Source organism: Aspergillus nidulans, chromosome II (assembly GCF_000011425.1).
Source record: "Aspergillus nidulans FGSC A4 chromosome II".
Taxonomy (NCBI): Eukaryota; Fungi; Ascomycota; class Eurotiomycetes; order Eurotiales; family Aspergillaceae; genus Aspergillus; species Aspergillus nidulans.
This window is the reverse complement of record NC_066258.1, coordinates 3,211,160-3,230,053: the sequence shown is the minus strand read 5'-3', so window position 1 is coordinate 3,230,053 and position 18,894 is coordinate 3,211,160. Positions and strand designations below refer to the sequence as shown.

The 18,894-nt window shown below is 50.5% G+C and overlaps 8 protein-coding genes across 8 annotated transcripts, besides 1 other annotated feature; 2 read left to right on the top strand and 6 right to left on the bottom strand.

The window, feature by feature from the left end:
* Nucleotides 1–18,894: part of a sequence feature (contig 1.61 483..865047(-1)) that runs on past both edges of the window.
* Nucleotides 10–1,415, bottom strand: mpkB (mitogen-activated serine/threonine-protein kinase mpkB; the record flags this gene model as incomplete). The annotated part of the gene is made up of 5 exons (XM_656231.2): nt 10–161; nt 223–570; nt 622–1,003; nt 1,061–1,256; nt 1,306–1,415. 5 exons carry the CDS (start codon nt 1,413–1,415, stop codon nt 133–135), a joined length of 1,065 nt encoding a protein of 354 aa, XP_661323.2. The 3' UTR covers nt 10–132.
* On the bottom strand, nt 3,320–6,377 carry ANIA_03720 (COPII subunit SEC24; the record flags this gene model as incomplete). The annotated part of the gene is made up of 4 exons (XM_656232.2): nt 6,330–6,377; nt 5,656–6,273; nt 3,952–5,598; nt 3,320–3,895 (listed from the first exon to the last, which is right to left on the bottom strand). The coding sequence occupies exons 2-4, from the start codon at nt 6,157–6,159 to the stop codon at nt 3,320–3,322; spliced, it is 2,727 nt and encodes a 908-aa protein (XP_661324.1). The 5' UTR covers nt 6,160–6,273; nt 6,330–6,377.
* On the top strand, nt 7,437–9,703 carry ANIA_03721 (kinesin family protein; the record flags this gene model as incomplete). Its single annotated transcript, XM_656233.1, has 3 exons — nt 7,437–7,704; nt 7,759–9,624; nt 9,681–9,703. 3 exons carry the CDS (start codon nt 7,437–7,439, stop codon nt 9,701–9,703), a joined length of 2,157 nt encoding a protein of 718 aa, XP_661325.1.
* ANIA_03722 (MCT family MFS transporter) lies at nt 10,223–11,860 on the bottom strand (the record flags this gene model as incomplete). Its single annotated transcript, XM_050611441.1, has 4 exons — nt 10,223–10,661; nt 10,731–11,320; nt 11,380–11,486; nt 11,548–11,860. 4 exons carry the CDS (start codon nt 11,858–11,860, stop codon nt 10,223–10,225), a joined length of 1,449 nt encoding a protein of 482 aa, XP_050467470.1.
* ANIA_10466 (Golgi transport complex subunit COG6) lies at nt 12,601–14,100 on the bottom strand (the record flags this gene model as incomplete). The annotated part of the gene is made up of 6 exons (XM_050611440.1): nt 13,878–14,100; nt 13,704–13,822; nt 13,577–13,648; nt 13,348–13,518; nt 13,179–13,297; nt 12,601–13,126 (listed from the first exon to the last, which is right to left on the bottom strand). Exons 1-6 carry the CDS (start codon nt 14,077–14,079, stop codon nt 12,601–12,603), a joined length of 1,209 nt encoding a protein of 402 aa, XP_050467469.1. The 5' UTR covers nt 14,080–14,100.
* cog6 (Golgi transport complex subunit COG6) lies at nt 14,386–16,675 on the bottom strand (the record flags this gene model as incomplete). Its single annotated transcript, XM_050611439.1, has 2 exons — nt 14,386–16,299; nt 16,370–16,675. The coding sequence occupies 2 exons, from the start codon at nt 16,673–16,675 to the stop codon at nt 14,386–14,388; spliced, it is 2,220 nt and encodes a 739-aa protein (XP_050467468.1).
* Nucleotides 17,095–17,757, top strand: ANIA_03724 (uncharacterized protein; the record flags this gene model as incomplete). The annotated part of the gene is made up of 1 exon (XM_656236.1): nt 17,095–17,757. The coding sequence occupies one exon, from the start codon at nt 17,095–17,097 to the stop codon at nt 17,755–17,757; it is 663 nt and encodes a 220-aa protein (XP_661328.1).
* Nucleotides 17,800–18,437, bottom strand: awh11 (HSP12p-like protein awh11). Its single transcript, XM_656237.2, has 3 exons — nt 18,309–18,437; nt 18,061–18,253; nt 17,800–18,008 (listed from the first exon to the last, which is right to left on the bottom strand). Exons 1-3 carry the CDS (start codon nt 18,340–18,342, stop codon nt 17,966–17,968), a joined length of 270 nt encoding a protein of 89 aa, XP_661329.2. The 5' UTR covers nt 18,343–18,437; the 3' UTR covers nt 17,800–17,965.

Sequence of the window (18,894 nt, the reverse complement as noted above, 5' to 3'; positions counted from 1 at the left end):
GACAAAAATGCAGTACATTAAGCCGCAAAGTAAATAGACTACCTGAAAATCTCTATGCAAATATGGTGCGTGCAAGCGTATGCTGCTTACTAGGTGCTGCCTTCTCAACTCCAAGATTCGACACTTGATTCTCTACCGCATGATCTCCTCGTAAATCAGAACTGTGATGACATTAGTTGATTGTCGCATAACTTATGGAGTCGATTGGCGCCAGATACTTACTTTTCAACTGCTCTTTGCTGAGAGCATCCTTATTCTTGTCGAAGTCAAAGAAGCCTTCCGGGATTGGGGGCGCTGTTGGCTCGTCATCTGGATCATGATATGGTTCCAGGTACGGGTGACGCAGAGCCTCCTCCACGGTGATTCGCTTCGTCGGGTTGAAGGCCAAAAGCTTCTCTAGCAGATCCAGAGCTAGGTCGTTGCTCTTAGGGAACAGTGCCTTGAACGGAATCTTCTTCTTGAATGGGAGAGAACGGATGTACTCCCGAGCCCGTCGGGACTTGATTCCGTAGTAGTCTTCCATGGTAGGTGTTCCAAGAACATCCAGAATTAGAGTCAATTGATGGTGATCTGCCATGCGTTAGCCCGCATTTCTCCACCAACCACCAATAGAGTACCTACAGTCCTTTCCAGGGAACAAGGGCTTCCCGCTCAGCATCTCTGCAAGAATGCAGCCCACACTCCACACATCAATTGCCTTTGTGTATTCCTTGAACGTCAACATGATTTCAGGTGCACGGTACCAGCGCGTCGCCACGTATTCCGTCATGAAACCAGAATTATCGTCAGTCGAAGCCGCAGATCGAGCTAGACCAAAGTCGCAGACCTTCAGGTCACAATTTGCATTGAGGAGAAGGTTCGATGGTTTGAGATCACGGTGGAGGACGTTAGCGGAGTGCATGGCCTTCAGCGCACGCAAAGTTTGGTAAATAAAGTACTGGCAGTGGTCATCTGACAGGTCTTGCGTGCGGATAACGCGGTGCATATCTGTTTCCATCAATTCCTACAGTACCAATCAATCAGCCGGCTCTCAGATGTGCGCCGCACTAGTGCAATTTACCTGAATGAGGTAGACTTCGTTGAAACTCTCATAGTTTCGCGGCCTCTGGATGTCCAAAATGGAGATGATATTCTCATGGTTGAAGTAGCGGAGCAGCTTCATCTCTCGTAGGGTTCGCAGGCAAAACATCGAATGGTCAAAGGGGGTGATCTTCTTGATGGCTACCTTCTGGCCAGAGGGCTTGTGGATAGCAGAGCTGGGAAAAATCAGTAAATAACCGGCATGGTTTACACCGTTATTCTCACCAAACAACACCATAGGCGCCTTCACCAATGACGTCTTGAATCTCATATTGATCTGAGACGTTAAAGGAAATCTTCCTTGAGCCTCCCTGAGGCGGCATCTGCTGCACCATGTTGACTGGTTCCAAACTGAAAGGTGTCAGCACTTATGCGAGGTAAAATGTGAGATTAACAAGTAATGAATGCTAATCAGCTTAACAGGGGCAATAAGATATGTGCAGAGATATGGCACCCAAGCAGCAGTCTTAGTGTGTTTCATGCAGGTACACACTGCAGGCCGCGCGTACGTCTCGCATAATACTTGAACAAAAAGGCCATGGACGACGCTTACAATTGCTTGCTCTGAGGGCGATCTCAAAGTATAAGAGGAGCCACCAACAATTCGGTGTCAACTTGCGCTCTTAATCACGAGGTGGTCCAAACAAGAATAGAATGCGGGGTATGGCCCGTGTCGGCTGTTGTCACTTGGACTGCAGCGCCCAGGGTCGACGAGAATCGGGGAGGTGAAGGAGGTTCAACGATGCAGTAGAAGTTGGACTGGCGAAGCGATTGACGTATGATCCAGCGAGTCAAAGTCAGATGCCTTTAGGAAATCAGGTTCCGGGGCCTCGGGCAGATCAAGCGTTCTATTCGGTGGCCGATTGTGTCAACAACCAAGCTCGTAAAAGAAGATGAGGTCAAGGAATGCGACGTCGAATGAAGACAACGTGACAGTAAATAGAACAAGGAAAAGAGGAGCTCACCAGGCAGATGTCTCTTGCCGGATAGGTCGATGTTCCACAGCTCCGATCTATTTTTACCGTGCTTTTGTCTGTGTTGGCTCGGCGTGGCGTAGAAAGACAGCTTTAGGACAACAAAGGTCAGAGCTGGAAAAGTTGACAGTTTGGAGATTTGAGCGTCCAAGTCAAATGCGGAGGAAGAGAACCAGAAAAAGCAGCAGCAGTAGGCTTGGGGAGTTGAGGACCCAGTCGAGGACTGGACTAGAGGAGGAGAGGTTAATAAACCAGGCGTAGATCGGCCAAAGTGGGGTGAGCTGAAACGAGGGGAAGCTACTAGTACTGGCTATTGACAGTGTAATGAGAGTAGCGAGAGTGGGAGTATAGGATTTGAGAGAAGATTAAGCTTTTGCCTCAAGAATGATCTCTTGAAATAATAGAATAGTCGTTTATTGAAGATGGAGTCGACCTCGAGATGCGACAGAACCTTGGTTAAGGCCAGGATGGAGGGGCAGAACTGGCCTGGGACTTCTGGGTCAGGAACCTCTCAGCGTGTCTCGACCAGTGTTTCATAAGCATCCACAATTAATCCGACAAGTTCCAACGCTCTCACTTTTCTCACTTTGGTCTCGTCTGCGACAAGCTGGATTCTTTGGAGGGCAACTGACACTGTGCAAGAGCCCGAGAGTGGCAGTGCTCGAACTGGCGCTACTGCTGCCGCTTCAATTGATCACAGCGTCTAGTCCATCACATATCACCAATCCCTGTCAAATCACGTCGTCCTCTATCCCAGCCTCTCAATCCTCTGGCCTTCTTCAGCCGTTGATTTGTCTATCTATTCTGAGCACGAGAGCCTTCCTTGGTGGGCTAAGACGGGATCGAAAGTTTACAGTGCATGATCAACACAGGCGAGGCCATTGCACAGCTTATTTCAGAAACTCTTGATTGCCATTCATTCTGCTTCCGACTGTCTGTGGCTCTGTGGCCGCCGGGCGGAAACTCCCAACGAAAAAGCAAAATGCCCCTCTACACCTTACGACCCCTAAACTCCAGAGAACTGCATTGGATGATGATACAAGGACAGGCGAGATTCCGGAGCGGAAAGACGAATGAAGTCTGCAACCTCGGATTTATTGCTGTATAACTCATAAATCGGCCCAAAAATCGTAGAAACTATTCATTACTGGACAACCTGTTGCGGTACGAGCGCGTCAGTCTAGTCTATCAAGTATGACTTTGCTGGTTTCGGCAACGACACAATCAAGAAGAAAAATATAGACAAACGACTAACAAAAAGGGTCTCAAACCTTCTCCCGCAGTGAGCCCATCCATTGCACCAGGCTGACACCCTGGTCAGCTCTGTCCTCCACCAGCATCGTCTGCGCCCACAAACGAAGACCAGGCTCTCCATCCTCCTTGACCACATACAAGTGTGGCACCACAATGCTGCCAACCCCCTTTGATCGATGATCCCGGCTCTTCTCCACCACGGCTCGGACCCGTCCATTGAAGTCATTGTCCAGCTCAGGGAGATTCTGCTTGCCAACCCGGAGTTGCGACCTATCTGGTAGGCCAAAGACGTCGAGTAGAAGCTGTGGCACAGCGTCGCGACCAACCCACAGGAACTGAGTCTGACCGTCATCGATGAGATAAAGGCCGTAAGGGACTATCCGCTCAGATGACAGGTTGATGGGGGGCGGTAGGACGATTTCGCCAGTCTGTTCATCAGGCAAACCGGCGTTATCGGGCATGTCATGAAGAGAGTACATCTTCGGATAAATGTATTGGATGAGAAGAGGGAGGGGAAGAGTTGATAGTAAGCAGAGAGCTGCGGATCTCATATCCGTCGGTATTTGCGCCGACTTGCGAAGGCCGAGCTGTACATTCAATGTCAGTCAAAACGGTATGGTTTCAGAAAGTTATTTGAACTCACATTCTTGATCAATGCGAGGAAAAGAACAGGGAGGCCTCTAAGGTTAGCAGGGAACTGAAGACCGCCGCCACCGACGCTTCCACCTGCAAGTTCCTTTCGATAGGTTGAGAGCAGTTCCACAGCCTTCGCCTGCAGGGCTTCTCGAGCTTGCTCCAGCCCGCTTCCGAGTGTCCGTTCAACGGCTTTGTGGCTGAAGAAGGTAGCAATGGCTTGCTGATCTGCCGACGCATACACGTCCGCTAGGTTTTGTGTGGTTGGCAGCGCCAGAGTCAAGACTCGGATCCTACGCTCGCCGTTGCAGGTCGTGTGGAGCACCGCCGTCTGAAGGCAGACAACAGGCTTTGTGACAGTCTCATCGATTGCAACTTCAACAACGTACGCCTGGTCACGGGGAAAGGCTGGGAAAGCACAAAGATCAGAGCTACGGTTGAAGAAGTTACCGTAGAAGGTGCTCATTCGGAGACCAGTGGTAGCACGGACTCGGAGCACAGCCTCGAGGCCAATTTCGGAGGATAAGTAGTCAGAGAATTCGCGCGCAAACTTGATTGCGTCTTCACTGCGGGCGGCATTCCATCCAGGGTAGAAGTATGTCTGACCACCTGTGTACCTGGGAAGGTTGCTAAGTGACGCAACGTCTTGGTACTGAGATGAGAACAGGAACATATCCACAGACACTTGTGCCTTGGAGCACTCGACTGCGAAACTCTTATAGAAGCTGTTCGCGGTTTGAAGTAGGCTGCTCTCCTTGCTTGTTCCCAGAACTTTCTTATCTTCCCGCATAGTCAAAGCGCCATGGCCAACATTAGGCAAAGACGAGGTGAGAACGGTCATCTTGCCTCCAACGGGCGAAATAAGTTTGTACCCAGCACGGAGGGCTGACCCCATCGCGCAACTGTTGTTCTGCGTGTTTTGGAACATCTCCTGCAGCTTGTCGAGAAAGACCTCGATATTCTCACGGCACTCGCTAAGAGTTACCAGCAGGTCACCAGGAATTGGAAGGAAAGGCTCATCTAAATCACTGACGACCAACATCCGTGGATCGGAAGTCTCCGAGCCATCCCTGGGGATGCTGAAATAATGAAGGCTGGAGTCAACAGCAATGAAACCGAGCCTTGTCCGACGGTCTGCATTGGGAATCCGGTCCAAGCTTTCCTTGATGCACCGAGCACTCGTTGCCAGAAGCCCATTAGTGACCGATGCATAGCTCACATCGATCAGGAAGAGGTAAACAAGCGGCTGCGGAGGGCGAACCATGTATTCCTGAGGGGCGACAAATTCTACCACTGCATGGTTGAGGTCGGGCCTCAGAGCCCTGTCTGCTGGCTTTTGGAGAGTTGCGTCCCAATCAAATGCCTGCGGTACATCGTTCGTCAAGTTGCACATATTACAACGCCAGCGGTGTCCATGGTCAAGGAACGTCACGAAGGGGTTGATATAGGATCGGCAGCGACGGCAACGAGAGATGACTTGGTCTGGAATGACAGGAACCTGGTCTTCCGCGTCATGAAGGGCAGCATAAGGTTGAATCACGAGAGCAAACGGAAGCTTTGACTTCTTCAGCAGCGAGTGTGTTGTCGGGACGGCATTTAGTGTGGAGCGCACGTATTTGGGAGGGCAGTTCGCATAAGGAGAGGGGTAAACGCTCGTCTAAGCTACATGTCAGTCATCATAATGCAACATAAGGCTTCCTTATCAAGCACATACCCCAGGGGCCAAAACGATGGGAGGAGGCGGGTAATCGAGCTCAGCAACATTGAATGGCTGGGTGAGCAAGTCGGTTGGGTAGAGCTGGTTGAGAGGGACTGCCCGCGGAGCCTGGGGAGCCTGGGGAGCCTGGGGCGCTTGCTGGGGCGGCATAAGATGAGGATCCGTTACACCCATAGCACCAAACTGCTGGGTCATCTGTGCGACTCCCGGAGCAACTGGCGGAGCATATCCTTGGGCCATCTGCGACGGATCGGCTCCGTAGGCAGGCTGTTGAGGGGGGTATGCGCCATAGGCACCGCCGGCTGGTGGCTGCCCGCCGAGAGCAGCATTAGCACCAGAACCGATCTCGAAGGCCTCTCCAGCATATGCTCTCTTCTTTCTCCCTCCGGTGTGGACTTGTGGAGCAGGAGCTTCCCCGGGCTGCTGAACAGGGGCTCCATAGGCCACGGGCTGCTGTCCGTACCCTTCCTGGGGAGGGTAGCCCCCTTGTGGAGATGCCATCTAGAGTTTCTATATCTTTCGAGGTCGGTAATATTCCGCCTATTTGAATATCGTCCAGCGGCGCTCTCGGAGAAGGGTTGAGGGTTTCGGTCGCGTAACTCGTTTAGGCTCACTCTGTCGGGGAGGTCAATGCTTCGGTCACGATAAGAGGGAAGGCATCTGCAACTAACAGCCGGGGTATATAGATGAGGGATGCGGAGTAGGGTCGGAAAGGAAGCGTTGTGGGAGGAAGTTGAGGTCAACTTCGCAGGTCGGGGTCGGGTTACGGTGGCCTTTGCGCCTGCGCCAATCAGGATGCCCCGCAGCTTAACCGACTCGAATCAAGATACGGGGAAGGCCTAACAGACCATGCCATCTCTCAACTGACAACTAGGCATTTGCAGCTTATGAACGTTTCTAGATGAGATTGAAGGTCACTTCATCAGTGATCCAAACCTTTTCTTCCTGCAATCTAACCAATAACACCTCCTGGCAGCCATTCTTACCATTACGAATAAATGCGGTGTATACTACTGACTTTAGATAGTGTCGGGCTCACAGCTCAAATACTGTAGCCCTAAACACTGAATGTGGTCAGGTTGGATGATTTAAATAAGCCATCTAGGAACTTCTATTTCGATTGTAGCTTGTCGCCATCGCACATAAAGCGGCCTTAGTGTCTATGTTCGGCTCTAGTATATTGTAGCATCCTGCAATCAAGAAACAAACAGCTAGAACAAAGATACCAAGAGACCTTCAAACTAATAGGAGTATATCAGTCCAAAATAACAGCATCATAGATTGCCTTTATTTTCTTTTCTTTTCTTTTTTTATTTTCAAAATTTCGGGGTTGAGGCTCAGGCGACATGCCCTTCATAGACCGTAAGACTACAAGGAGTTCAGGGGTTGCCCTGCCAACGCTCAGTGCCGCTCGCACCAACAATTCCCTTCACTGTTAGAGCTGTTTCGGCTCTCTTGCTTCTAGGTGCAACCCGCGCATTTCTCACATTGATTCTATCAGCGTCTTTGCAAGTCTCTCTTCTCCTCGCTTGTGCATTTCTTATCTCCGCCCTTCAATTCAAGCGATCGAACGGGCCCATTGACTCCGCTCTTCACTACAGGCTTCCTGCCATTTGGAAGTACGGGTTGAACTTGCCAATATACCTCGCCCACGGCTTATTAGATAATGCTACGGTAAACCGTGAAGGACCAGGATCAGAAGACCAACAGGGCCTGCGGCACGGCGGGTCTCATCGTTTTCTTGCGTCGGGAACTTTGCGTCGGGAACTCTTTAAACAATGAGCGTACGGGTTGTTGCACGGGTCAGGCCGTTGTTAAAGTCGGAAAGAGATGTTGACATTATCCTTCATACGGGATCCAAGCATACTCTGCCTAATAAGGCGGAGAGGGAGAGCTCTCAAGCGACGTCAAAACTAGCTGCGCTAAGAGACCGAGACACAATCGTACGAATCCCGAACCCGAAAAACGAGAACGAGGAGTACTCGTTCCAGTTCAACGCAGTCTACGATGCAAAAGTGACTCAGCAGGAGCTTTTTGAGGCGGAGGGTTCGTAGTGCGCAAACCGCTTGCAGACTCATGGCATACTAACAGGAGCGACAGTTTCCCCGACCGTCAAGCACCTGTTCAACGGCTTCGATGTCACAATATTTGCGTATGGAGTTACGGGAACGGGGAAAACGCACACAATGCGAGGCGGTAAAAGCCTTGCTGACAGAGGTGTAATTCCACGTCTCTTGAGTAGCATATACCGGCGGAGCCGCAAGCTGGAGAAGGATAGCGATGGACAAACGTCAGTGAGCGTCTCCTTGAGTTATTACGAAATCTACAACGATAAGGTCTTCGACTTGTTTGAGCCGCCGGAAAAGAGAACATTGGCGGGGTTGCCACTCAGGGACAACAGCGGAAAGACCGTAGTCGTGGGCTTGACAGAGAGGCCGTGCCATACCCTGAAGGAATTTGAGACCCTGTATGACCAGGCGAATATCAACCGATCCACATCCGCTACCAAGGTTTGTTTCTTGATGGTCATGACGGCAAGATCACACAAAGCTGACAAGACACAGCTAAACGCTCACTCATCACGGTCTCATGCTATTCTGTGCGTTAAGGTTGCGGTCACTACAGGTGACAAAACACGTATCAGCACTGCGTCGGCCATTGATCTTGCAGGTTCTGAGGACAACCGTCGAACAGATAATGACAAGGAACGCATGGTGGAATCAGCCAGCATCAACAAAAGCCTCTTTGTCCTGGCCCAATGTGTAGAGGCAATTACTAAAAAGCATCAACGTATACCGTACCGGGAATCCAAGATGACCAGGATACTATCATTGGGTCAGAACAATGGGCTGACCGTAATGATCTTAAACTTGGCTCCTGTCAGGTCCTACCACCTTGACACAATCAGCTCACTTAACTTCGCCAACCGCACCAAGAAGATTGAACTACGTGAAGTGGAAAATGAGCCAATTTTCAAGGGGCCCCCAAGACCTGCCGCCCGGCCCTCAGTCACATCCCAACGGCAACCTCTTCGCCCATTGACAGCATCTGTTAATGTCAACCTAGCTGCCAATAAAGATGCTGCGAAACCCGTCGACAAACCAGCAAAAGCATTCAGCGTTTATGCAGATAAGCCACACTCAAGGACATCATCTCAGTTCAAGAAGCCCGAAATACCCAGTCGACCTTCAATAAGCTCAGAGCTACCCGGATCACGCTCCACGAAGGCCAGTCGAATTGCACAACCGCCCAAAGCTCCCCCAAAATACCAGCAGGAGGATATCTCCGCTAAGATAGAGGAACTAGTAGAGAAAAAGGTGGAAGAGATATTGGCTGTGCGCGCGGTCAGCGAGAAGTCGAGGCAAACACAGGTCCGCGAACTGAATGAACAGGTCCAACGGCGCCTGGAACTTCTAGAGCAGCGAATCGAGGGCTCCGAAGATAGCAGAGCCGAGGGACTATCCTATCTTCTCATGGCAAAACAGCATCAAGGTCGTGGCGAAGATATCTCAGCGTTGAGAATGTACCAGCTGGCTCTCCCATTTTTCCCGCAAAACGAGAAGCTCGCCAAAAAGATCAGCAATCTGAAACAGCGGATCCAAAATAAATCTCACCAGAGCATTGAAACGACTAGCACCCCAGCGCCAGCGATCAAGAAGGAAATGGGCAGTATACTCTCCCTACCGTCGTCCGGAAAACAAGGCACCAAACGACCCGCCGCAGAAGATGCTGACGCAGATTACGAAGACCACGACTCTTACACCTCGGATTCAGAAGAAGAATTTGACTTAACAGTATCCTCCCATATCAAGCGCAAGAAGCGCGCAAAGACGGCCAAGCAGACCAACCCCGAACTAGGTCTGGCGACCGTTGACGACGACGACCTCACCGTCCCCTCTCCTCGAACAATTCACCTTCTTTCCATCATCAACTCGCGAGATGTCAGCCAGATAAAGCTTCTCAAAGGTGTCGGCGTGAAGAAAGCCGAGGCAATCGTTGACTGTCTCTGTGAGATGGATCAGAATCTTGCAGAAGGCTGCGATGAGGAGAAGCCAGTCCGTATAAACAGTCTTGCGGAACTGAGCAAGTTGAAAGGTGTCGGAGTAAAGACGGTCCAGAGCATGCGGACAGGTGTTTTTGTATGAAAACGAGAGCAGATGCAGCTCTGCACTTGAGCAATGTGTTGTATTTGCATATGGATTACTAGGGTCGTATCATCCCTATTGCATTCTGATTTGACGTTAATGTTTACCTTACTTACTCGGCATTCCCCAATATGTTGTGTTTGTGATGCTTTTGTGTTTACTTACATGTTTGTTTTCTCTCCTTTGCACTGCATGGCACAGGGTGTTTGATGCATTTTGCATCTATCTTGTCGAAGCGAGGGCGTTGCGGCGCTTACTTACTGCATACTACAGGGTTAGCTAGTTAGTTTCAATATGCATGGTTTTGGCCCAATTTAGGGCGGTTTCCACTCAAGGATCACCGCACATTGTGCTCTCTATTGTTTATAGATACTATAAAAGGTAGTACCTATATGTACCTTGCAACTCATATTCCAATCCTAAACCCTAACTCTAACTCCCCACCCACCCCCTGGCACCAACCCCCTCGCAACCGCATAAAATATAACCGCTGCACACATACTCCCCGCACAAAACAACTCAACACCCAAGTAGCTCCCACCAAGGGGATCCGGTAGAAGCGCCCCCGCAATCGGTGTCCCCGTGAGTGCCGCAAACGCCGCAATGGCGAAATACGTCCCGCTGCGCACGCCGATCTGCCGGATATCAGAAATTTGGGCCACTAGTGCCGGTGCGAGCGATACTGCTGACCCGCCGGTGAAGCCGTATAATACGGCAAATGCTATTGCTGTTCCGTCTGTGCGCGACGGAAGCCAGAGGGCGAGCACGAGGATTATGCATATCATTGTTGTGAGAATCATGAGGTTAAACCGTCCCAAGTAGTCGGCGATATAGGGGGGAAGGATGCGACCCGGAATGCTGTGATGTTGTTAGTTTGCTATAGGGGTATATGATTTGGCGGGAAAAGAGGATGGAGGAGAGACTAACCTTCCTGCGTTGAGAACGGCAAGCAAGTACGAAGCTAGGTAAGGCGACATGCCGTACCGCTGCGCCTGGGTGGGTATGAACGCAAATGGAAGAAAAAGACCCCAGTACAAGAAGAACGTGCCGGCACTCGTCAAAACAAACGGGATTTCCTTAAGTGGTCGGAAAAAATCCTTTGGGTGACATAATGGCTTGCGTCTCTGATGCTTCAGTCTCGAAAAGATAGTGAGATTGGAGATAATTAGTAGAAATAGGCTAGTGAATGCACAGACACGAATCGCCCAGCCAAAGTCCAGCTGCTGTGTGATCCGCGTCAGCATGATGGGGAAGATGATGCCCCCGAAGCCCGAGCCGCTGGCTGTGATTCCGAGAGCAAGGGCGCGGCGGCGCCGGAACCAGGTGTTAACGCAGTTGATGCTGATATGAAAGAGAGCGCTCGTGCCGATGGGACTGCAGATTCCTTGGGCAAGCAGGATTTGGTAATATTTCGAGGAGATGGAGATCATCATTAGGCCAAAGATGTGTAGGAATGAGCCTGTTAGGAGGATCAAATGGGGACCAAAGTTATCGAAGAGGACGCCGACGAAAGGGCCCTTTATAGAAGTCCATTAGTGTACATCTTAGCAAAGGTAATATCGTGGTGTGTGCCAACCCCAAAGAACATCATGAAATACTCTAGTGAGGTTATCCATGTTATGGCGCTTGTGCTCACGTCTTGGAGCAAGTGGGTTTTGTAGTAATCGATGAAAACACCGATGCCTATGTCGACATTGGTCAACTGCTATCTGGGCAATGAAAGGTTGAAGCAGTGCATTCTCACAGCTGATCCAGCCGAAACTCACAAACATGCCGCAGAGTGCACCGACGACAGTGCCCCATGCTCGAAGTCCGCCATCAGGGGGAGTATCAGGCGGAGGTGTCCCTGGACCTGAAGCCTCCAAAGATCGAGTCCGCACTGCAAGCTTTTCCGGATCATTTTGCACAGTACTTGTTCCTATAGCCTCAGTGCACGAGTTTTGTCGTTGATCCGTCGTTGGAATTTCCCTCTCATCATATATCTCGTACTCGACCATCGAGGTTGGACCAGGTGCATTGGACAGATTATCCACAGCAACTGTATCACTGCTAGACATGTTTTGAATTCCAAACTTGTATTTATCCAATGGCGCCTAATCTGGATGTTCGTGGGACGGAGGACGAGAGTTGGACGGACGCCGTGCTCTCGACATAAAAAGTCGACCCATAATGATGTGCTCGAGCATCAAAAGTAAAAGAGGGCGGTCACTTTGCAATCCGCAAACAGCAGACCGGCCTTCCGTTCGGCCTAAACTGGTTGTTGCTACACGACATTCTTTGTGACGGAAGTGACTCGACGTTGAACCCTGGCACGGAGCCAAGGGGTGGATTCCTTAGGGTTGCAAGAGGTAACCCTGCGCAATGTTAGCCAGCCACGATCGCGACCCTTGGGCCATACTTCCTCCAGTTGACCTTTGAATCAAGCCTTTTGTCCATCTACGGTTATTTTAGGGTAACACAGGCTCTCTGGGCGCAGTGATTCTCTAGGCCATGCTGCCAATGTCGGCGTCGGTTGGATCGGGACCGTGAAAAACGGCCTGTAGGTTGACCTTTTAGAAACTTATCCGAGGCCAGGAAGTCATAAGAGAGTTGGGTAGGACCGCGCAAGCCTTGTATATGCTCCATTGCTGTTACGTAACCATGGAACCCATGTCCATCATGGTCTAGTTTGCGGTGATGGACAAAAGACTGTCATGGTGATTGGTTGCCTCAAAATACAAGCATAAGCTGAGACTGGTAGTTGCGATTTCCGAGGAAATATAATTCAACGTGTATGTTGTACAGTTATTGCCTTCTATCATTGTTGCCCTGGCTTTTGGAATACCACCTTGCCCTCCTTCGTTAGGACGGCGATACTCTGGGTGACGCCTTTGATCTCCTGCTCGATTTCATCCACTGACCTTGTGCCGGGGGCCTTGTGGACGTCGTCTTTTCCATCCTGCTCCGAACCCTTTTGCTTCTCCTCTTGTTTTGTAGGGACGATCGTTAGGCCTCTAGGTGTGCTTGCGAATTCGTTGACCTCTTGAGTGCTCAGAACATCGCTCATCCGGGCCCCGCGAGATTGTAAGAGGATAGTGGAGGGACCGTCAAATTGGAGGAACAGCCTATCTCCCCAGATCGTCATTCGTGACCATGTACGAACCGTATGGAATATCCGCATGGCCGTCTTCCATGAATCGGTCTCCGACATGGCTTTGATGAATTGCGTGTTCTGGAGAAAAGTAGGAAGGCTCTTCAGGCCCGGGACTTGTAACTTCAAGGACGTCGACTTAAAGCGGTAAGGGCGAGGGGGTTTAGAGCTGACGGTGTAGGCCACAACATTGCTTTTTGAGAGTGAGCAGCTGCCATGGTAAAACAGTCTCGTTTCAAACACACCTGGGATGGACTATGTATTTCTCGCCCTCTTTTAGCTCTACTGAGTAGAGTTGGCCGCTTCCGACCAGAGCGAGCAACCCTCTTCCGGTGACTTCAGAGCTACCCCAATGAGCCACGCTCTAGATGGATTAGTACGCCTTCTCCTATTGAACACAGCCGGAGCACGAACCAAGCTCGTATTGATTGTCGGACGGATGCTCAACGAGCGACCAGTCCACGCTAGTAATGCCCGTCTCTGAGCGACCATCCAATCCACAGAGCCATTGAGATGAACGACGGCGAACGATGTAACGGGGGACCTAGTAGAAATCAAGGCAGTGACAGGGCTAGCGGAGGAGATCTATACATCGCCGATCAATACTCGCCCTTCCGGAGTCAATGAAGAGAGTAAAAAAAACCTTTTGGTATAGGAAGGGCACGCCAACAGGAGCTCGCCGGAATGGCTCCAAGACACTTAAGGTTGAGATTACCTATACCAACGCTATCAGCAAAGAAGAAGCCAAGCTCCATATTTCAATCTCTTACATTGTCCGCTTTCCCGCTCAGACCGACTAGCGTTCCGCGCCGTGTGTAGAGGTTCTGTGAGGCGGAAAGGGTAACCGACAGTAACGAATAAGGTGCTCCGATGACTTCGAACCGCGCATCTGTATTTCCCAGAATTTAGCGATAATCAATCCACGCTGTATGAGAAGGACCTACCGGCCGATTCGGCGGAGCTGGGTGTATCAACAATGGGCACATTGCTCCCATTAACTGTCGCTGGTTGATCCGTAGGTGTGGCACGAATCTGGACATATCTTGCTTGAGCTCTGCGATGCGATGACGCAGGTTGTCGCGTTTGGCGAGGGAGGACTCGCGTCCAAGTGAGAGGTCTCACTCCCCGCCTTAGAGGTTGGACCATTTTCTGTCTGAGAAACGGCCTCGATGAGACGCTGAATGGAAGAAGGTAAGACAATGCTTGCTGTTGCTGTTTCTCTACTCCGCGGTCTCCTTGGAACCTGGATTTGCGTTTCCAAATCGGGAAAAGCGCTTCTATCGGACTCGGCGTTGGATTATCCGAAGTAAACCGGCTCCAGTGACGTTATCCTACATTACTATGCAGCAGTAGGCAAAATTCTAGAATTTGGGTATATTCTGGAATCTGTACAGCGTAGAAGAACTTTAAGACCATGTGCATCTTTATGAATCGCCAAAAGCTGAAAAAGAATCAGCTCAACAACACGCGAATCTCTCCTGTGGTACGCGGGAACAACTTTCTAAGGCTCTGACCCTGTCCTCTTTGCTCAACCTCAAGCTCAAGCTCAACCTCACCGTCACCGTCACCGTCACCCTCTTCACCCTCTTCATTAACTGCACCGTCACTCTGACCAACACCCCTAGCCTCATCAGCTCCAATAATCATCCCCTCCACAAATTCGAAATCACGACAAAATGCTTCAACCGCCTCCTCCGTAACACTTTTGACAAAAGTTGCGCTCTGCACACGTTTCAAGTTATCTGTTGCGTCCATGAGTGCCGAAGGCAAGAAGTCGTCTAGCTGCTGACTGGTTGAAATGAGGGCTTCGGCTTGGAAGGCCGGGAGATCTGCAATAGCTGCCAGATCCTTCTCCGTGCCTGATTCATTGGATTGAGAAAATGGTTGTAGAGCTGTTAAGAGTACTTGAAGGCCTGAGGTGTCGAGGAGGTAGCGGTGCTGGCTTTCGAGGAGTTCGACTCGGAGAGTAGAAAGCGTTGCTGAGAGAGGAGGAAGGTGCGTTGATGTTGCAAAAGGATAGGGCGAGATGGTGGAGCGGGTGGTAATATGAACATTTGTAAGGTAGATCGCGCGGGCAGTGGGATCGGGAAGTTCATCTGCAGAAGCTTTTGCGAGAGTGAAGAAAGGGTCGAGGGCTGCGTGGAGGACCGGAGTGAATTCGTTCTCTTCAGATTCGGATGTGATGCTGGGATCTTCTGTTCCGAGGGAAGCCTCGTGGGTTTTCATCAACGCTGTCAGAACTTCTAATGAATCGTGCAGGAACTGTGGCGCCGAGAGATCATCAGGCGGTGCCAGGGCGGAATGGTCCGTTGAGATATTGTTGACTTCGTCACGCATTATTGTCTGAAAATGGTTTAAGGTGAACTTTTCGAGAGCCTTGAGCAGCTCAGCAAGGTTGGAGTTTGGGCCCACTAGTTTGGAAAAAATGGTTTGGTAGAAGGAAAGTAGATTGATGACCTTGTAGCAAGTGACCGGGTCATCATGACCTTGAATCACTAGTTCAACCCGCTGACGCAGTGAACGAGCGACTCCGATGAGATCCCGACTTACTAAATCACTGAGGGCCTTTTGTCCGTCAAATGTCATTTCCTCATCTTCATCGATTCGCGACCACGGCTCGCTATTTAGACCGGCTTGAATTCCCTTGGCGAGCTCGTCTCCCTCAGCAACAAACAGGGTCTCCAGAGCTTCACGCTCGGAGACTGTAGTGGAGTGAACCCATGCAAGCATATCCCCGATATACCTGAGCGGGTCATGGGCGGAGAATTCAATTGGCTTCACAGCACTATCTCCCCCGGAGACTGCATCCGTCAGAGCATAATGAAAAGCATCTGAGAGAACATAGTCTCTGGCCTCCGCAAAGAAATCCAGACAAGTCTGGAACAGGCTCGGACGCTCAGCCAGCACCCGCAGAGCTTGCCGAATCGTACCACTGATCTGGGGATCCTCGAGGTTTAATGACTTGAATTCTTTCTGAATCCAGCGGTAGAGCTTCTGGTAGGCCGAGTTCAGGCTCCTGGAGCTTTTTTCCATAAGCTCGAGGCCGAGTCTCTCGTGTTCCGCACCTAGTAGAGCTTCACAATCTCGATGTACCTGCTTCACCCGCGCAAGCACGTCAAAAAACTCATCATCTATTGGCTCTTCAATAGATGTCAAAGCCAAAAGTTCTTCTTCCGAGACTATGAAATGCTTTGTAAATGCATCCAACAGACGTTGTTTTGTTTCGGCCTCTTGCTTCTGAATCATCAACGCAGACGCTTCCTCCAGGACTGGGGTGGTGTCCTGCTTAGCCAACACGATGTGCTTGCGCATTTCATCGCACGTCTCTTTCAGACTCGATATAACGCTGCCAATGCGTTTCAATTGCTGCAGCCCTGTCAGTATATGGTAGAATAATTCTATTCATTTCCCCGTGATTTCGACAGGAACCACTCACTTCCGCAACGTTGCCAAAGTCCCTCACGATCTCCGCATTGCAATCCACCACTTCCTTCTGCACATCAAGGCGTAATTGCCTCCGAACCTCTGCGGTATTGTGGACACCCCTCAAACTAAGAGTCTCGAGCGCATCGCGTATATCGGAATCCGCGTACGACACGGAGAGTACACTTGTCAATCGGTTCGACAAAGCATTGGAGCGCTGTTGGAGTGGCGGAGAAAGCGGCGACAACGCTGGGGTGGAATTCCGAGGCGATATACTGGAGGGAGCTCCAGGAGGAGGGAAATAGCTACCAGTAGCCATGGGGATCGACAATGGATCAGGGACGGATCTCAAGACGGCGGATCGTGGTAGTCAGGGCGGAGGCGGAGAGAGAAAGGTGGCCGCGGATCAATAGCCTGGCCGACCTAAACAATCAAGCAACCATTTCCGCCCGACAGACGGGCAGCTCAATTCGTATCTAGGTTATCAAATCGCTAAAAGGACCAATTATATACATTCGAACGCCAATACTTCCGGTCAATCTCATGGATAGTCCGCTTGCTTCCCCAGCCAAGGCACGACAGGCCGCCATCCAAGCCAAAGACTGGGCATATGTGAACTCCTGGTTAAACCGCCGTTACGCGCCAAATCCCGTTCCCGAATTCGAGAAAAATGAAGATACACTACGTACATTACTAGCCCTAGCAGCGGCGAACGAGGCAGCAGACGAAGAGGCAGCGATGCTCCACCATGCGCGTGAGCAGACAATCGAGGGCTTCAAGGCTCGAGAGGCGATGGAGGTCAAGCAAAAGATGGAAATCTTGGATGTGATAGAGAACTGTCTCGATGAAGCTGGGAATCGGGACCTCGACGATTTGGCTGAAACAGTCGCTGTTCTGGGCACGCTGGGCACGAGCACAGAGGACGTCGGTCAGTCGATAGTTGAGCTCACCAAAGAAGAATTTGAAATCCAGGAGCAGATACAGAGGGTCGAGAGGTTGCACAACTATCTCAAGCGGGAACTAGACACTTTACACGAACAACTCCAAGAACTCAAGTCGAATCCTGCGTACGAGATTGGCAATCTTCCTGCGCTTACGGCTGAATGGACAAGAGGCACCAAGGTACTTAGCGCCAAAGTTAACGAGTATAAGGACAGATCAGCAGCATTGGAGCGCAATAGCAACAAGGGTGCCACTCTCGAGGAAGTCATATTGGAAGAGGAAGATGTCGGCAGGTTAGTGGACTCGGTCAGGTCATTAGAAGCTATGATCGAGACATTTCACAATCTTCCCAAAGACATAACCGGTGCTCGAGCCGAGTATATGAAGCTGGAGGCTGAGTTCAACCGCCTCATCCAAACGCGCAACTCGATATTCGAGAACTTGTCGGACAGACGTTAAGGATGATCTACTCTTTCCCTACGAGAAGTGGGAAACAATCCGGACAACTTAATTGGCAGTCTCATTGTTTCAAATTAAAGTTAATTTACAGGTCAGGCAGAGAATTATCTCAGGTATGGATGGTATCGTAATTCATCATAACATATTCATGAAGCGAAAGCTGATCGTCCTAGCAATACCTCAATAGGTTTTGACAGGCAATCACTATCTAGTGATCACCAAGGCCAACAGCGTTCTTGACCTTATCGCCACTGCACATACTATCAGCACAGTGACGATCAAAAAGTCGTCAAGGTTACTTACATAGACTGAGGGGTACTGCCGTGGCCCTCCCTGTCGCTCACACGCTGGCTCTTGTCAAAGGCCTGCTGGGTGGTGCTTTTCTGGTCATCGGGCTGGACGCCGCGGGAGATGCGGTCGGTGGTATCGGTGACGGTCTCCTTCACCCTTTCCTGGGTGGACTTGCTGGCGTCGGGAGTGATCTCCTCCTTAGCCTCTGCATGGCTCATGAGTATCCAGGTCTCTGTACTATCATAGGAGAGTGAACTCACTTGTGGAGAAATCCTTGCGAGCAAAGTCAGACATGTTGATAATTGTTGACTGGCTTGTTCTGAGTTTCAGAAATTCGATGTGATTTTCAGTGGGGGGTTCTTGATGTTCGCGAAGTGAAAGCTGATGATGAGAGGTTTGCAAATCCAGTCAAGGAAGGAGTTTATATAGCTTTTCTGGTCCTCCATAAACCTCAGAAATGACGTCGATGTCGATGCACGAATCCAGATACTACTTCGCGCAATCCTTCACAACCCTAGGCCTCTGATGGCGTACACTACCCACGGAGTTTTGACCCAAGCTTGTGAAAGTACGTCATCAGGTCCAGCTGTGTATTGGTCTGACCATGCCCAATGTACTCTTAGATACGGTTTGCGTACCGGTACCTGGGTTTACTTGACATCGTAGCCCCGTCGAGCTCAATGTGACGGTTCGGGGTTGTTTGCTTATGACGACGTCATGATAACGGAAAAGCTCAACTACCCAAATTCGGCGTAGCGCTTTCGGCACGTGAGTCCTGGAATTCTTCTATGCCGAAATCCAAAAGGTTCCAACCAGGGAAAGGCGGCTTCTCGAGGCAGAATCACC

Bases quoted from the DNA above. Each gene is read 5' to 3' on its own strand.
- awh11 (XM_656237.2), bottom strand. From the start codon at position 18,342: ATGTCTGACTTTGCTCGCAAGGATTTCTCCACAA. The intron at 18,254-18,308 runs GTGAGTTCACTC...TGAGCCATGCAG, and splicing joins TCGCAAGGATTTCTCCACAA to AGGCTAAGGAGGAGATCACT. The intron at 18,009-18,060 runs GTAAGTAACCTT...TAGTATGTGCAG, and splicing joins GGCAGTACCCCTCAGTCTAT to TGGCGATAAGGTCAAGAACG.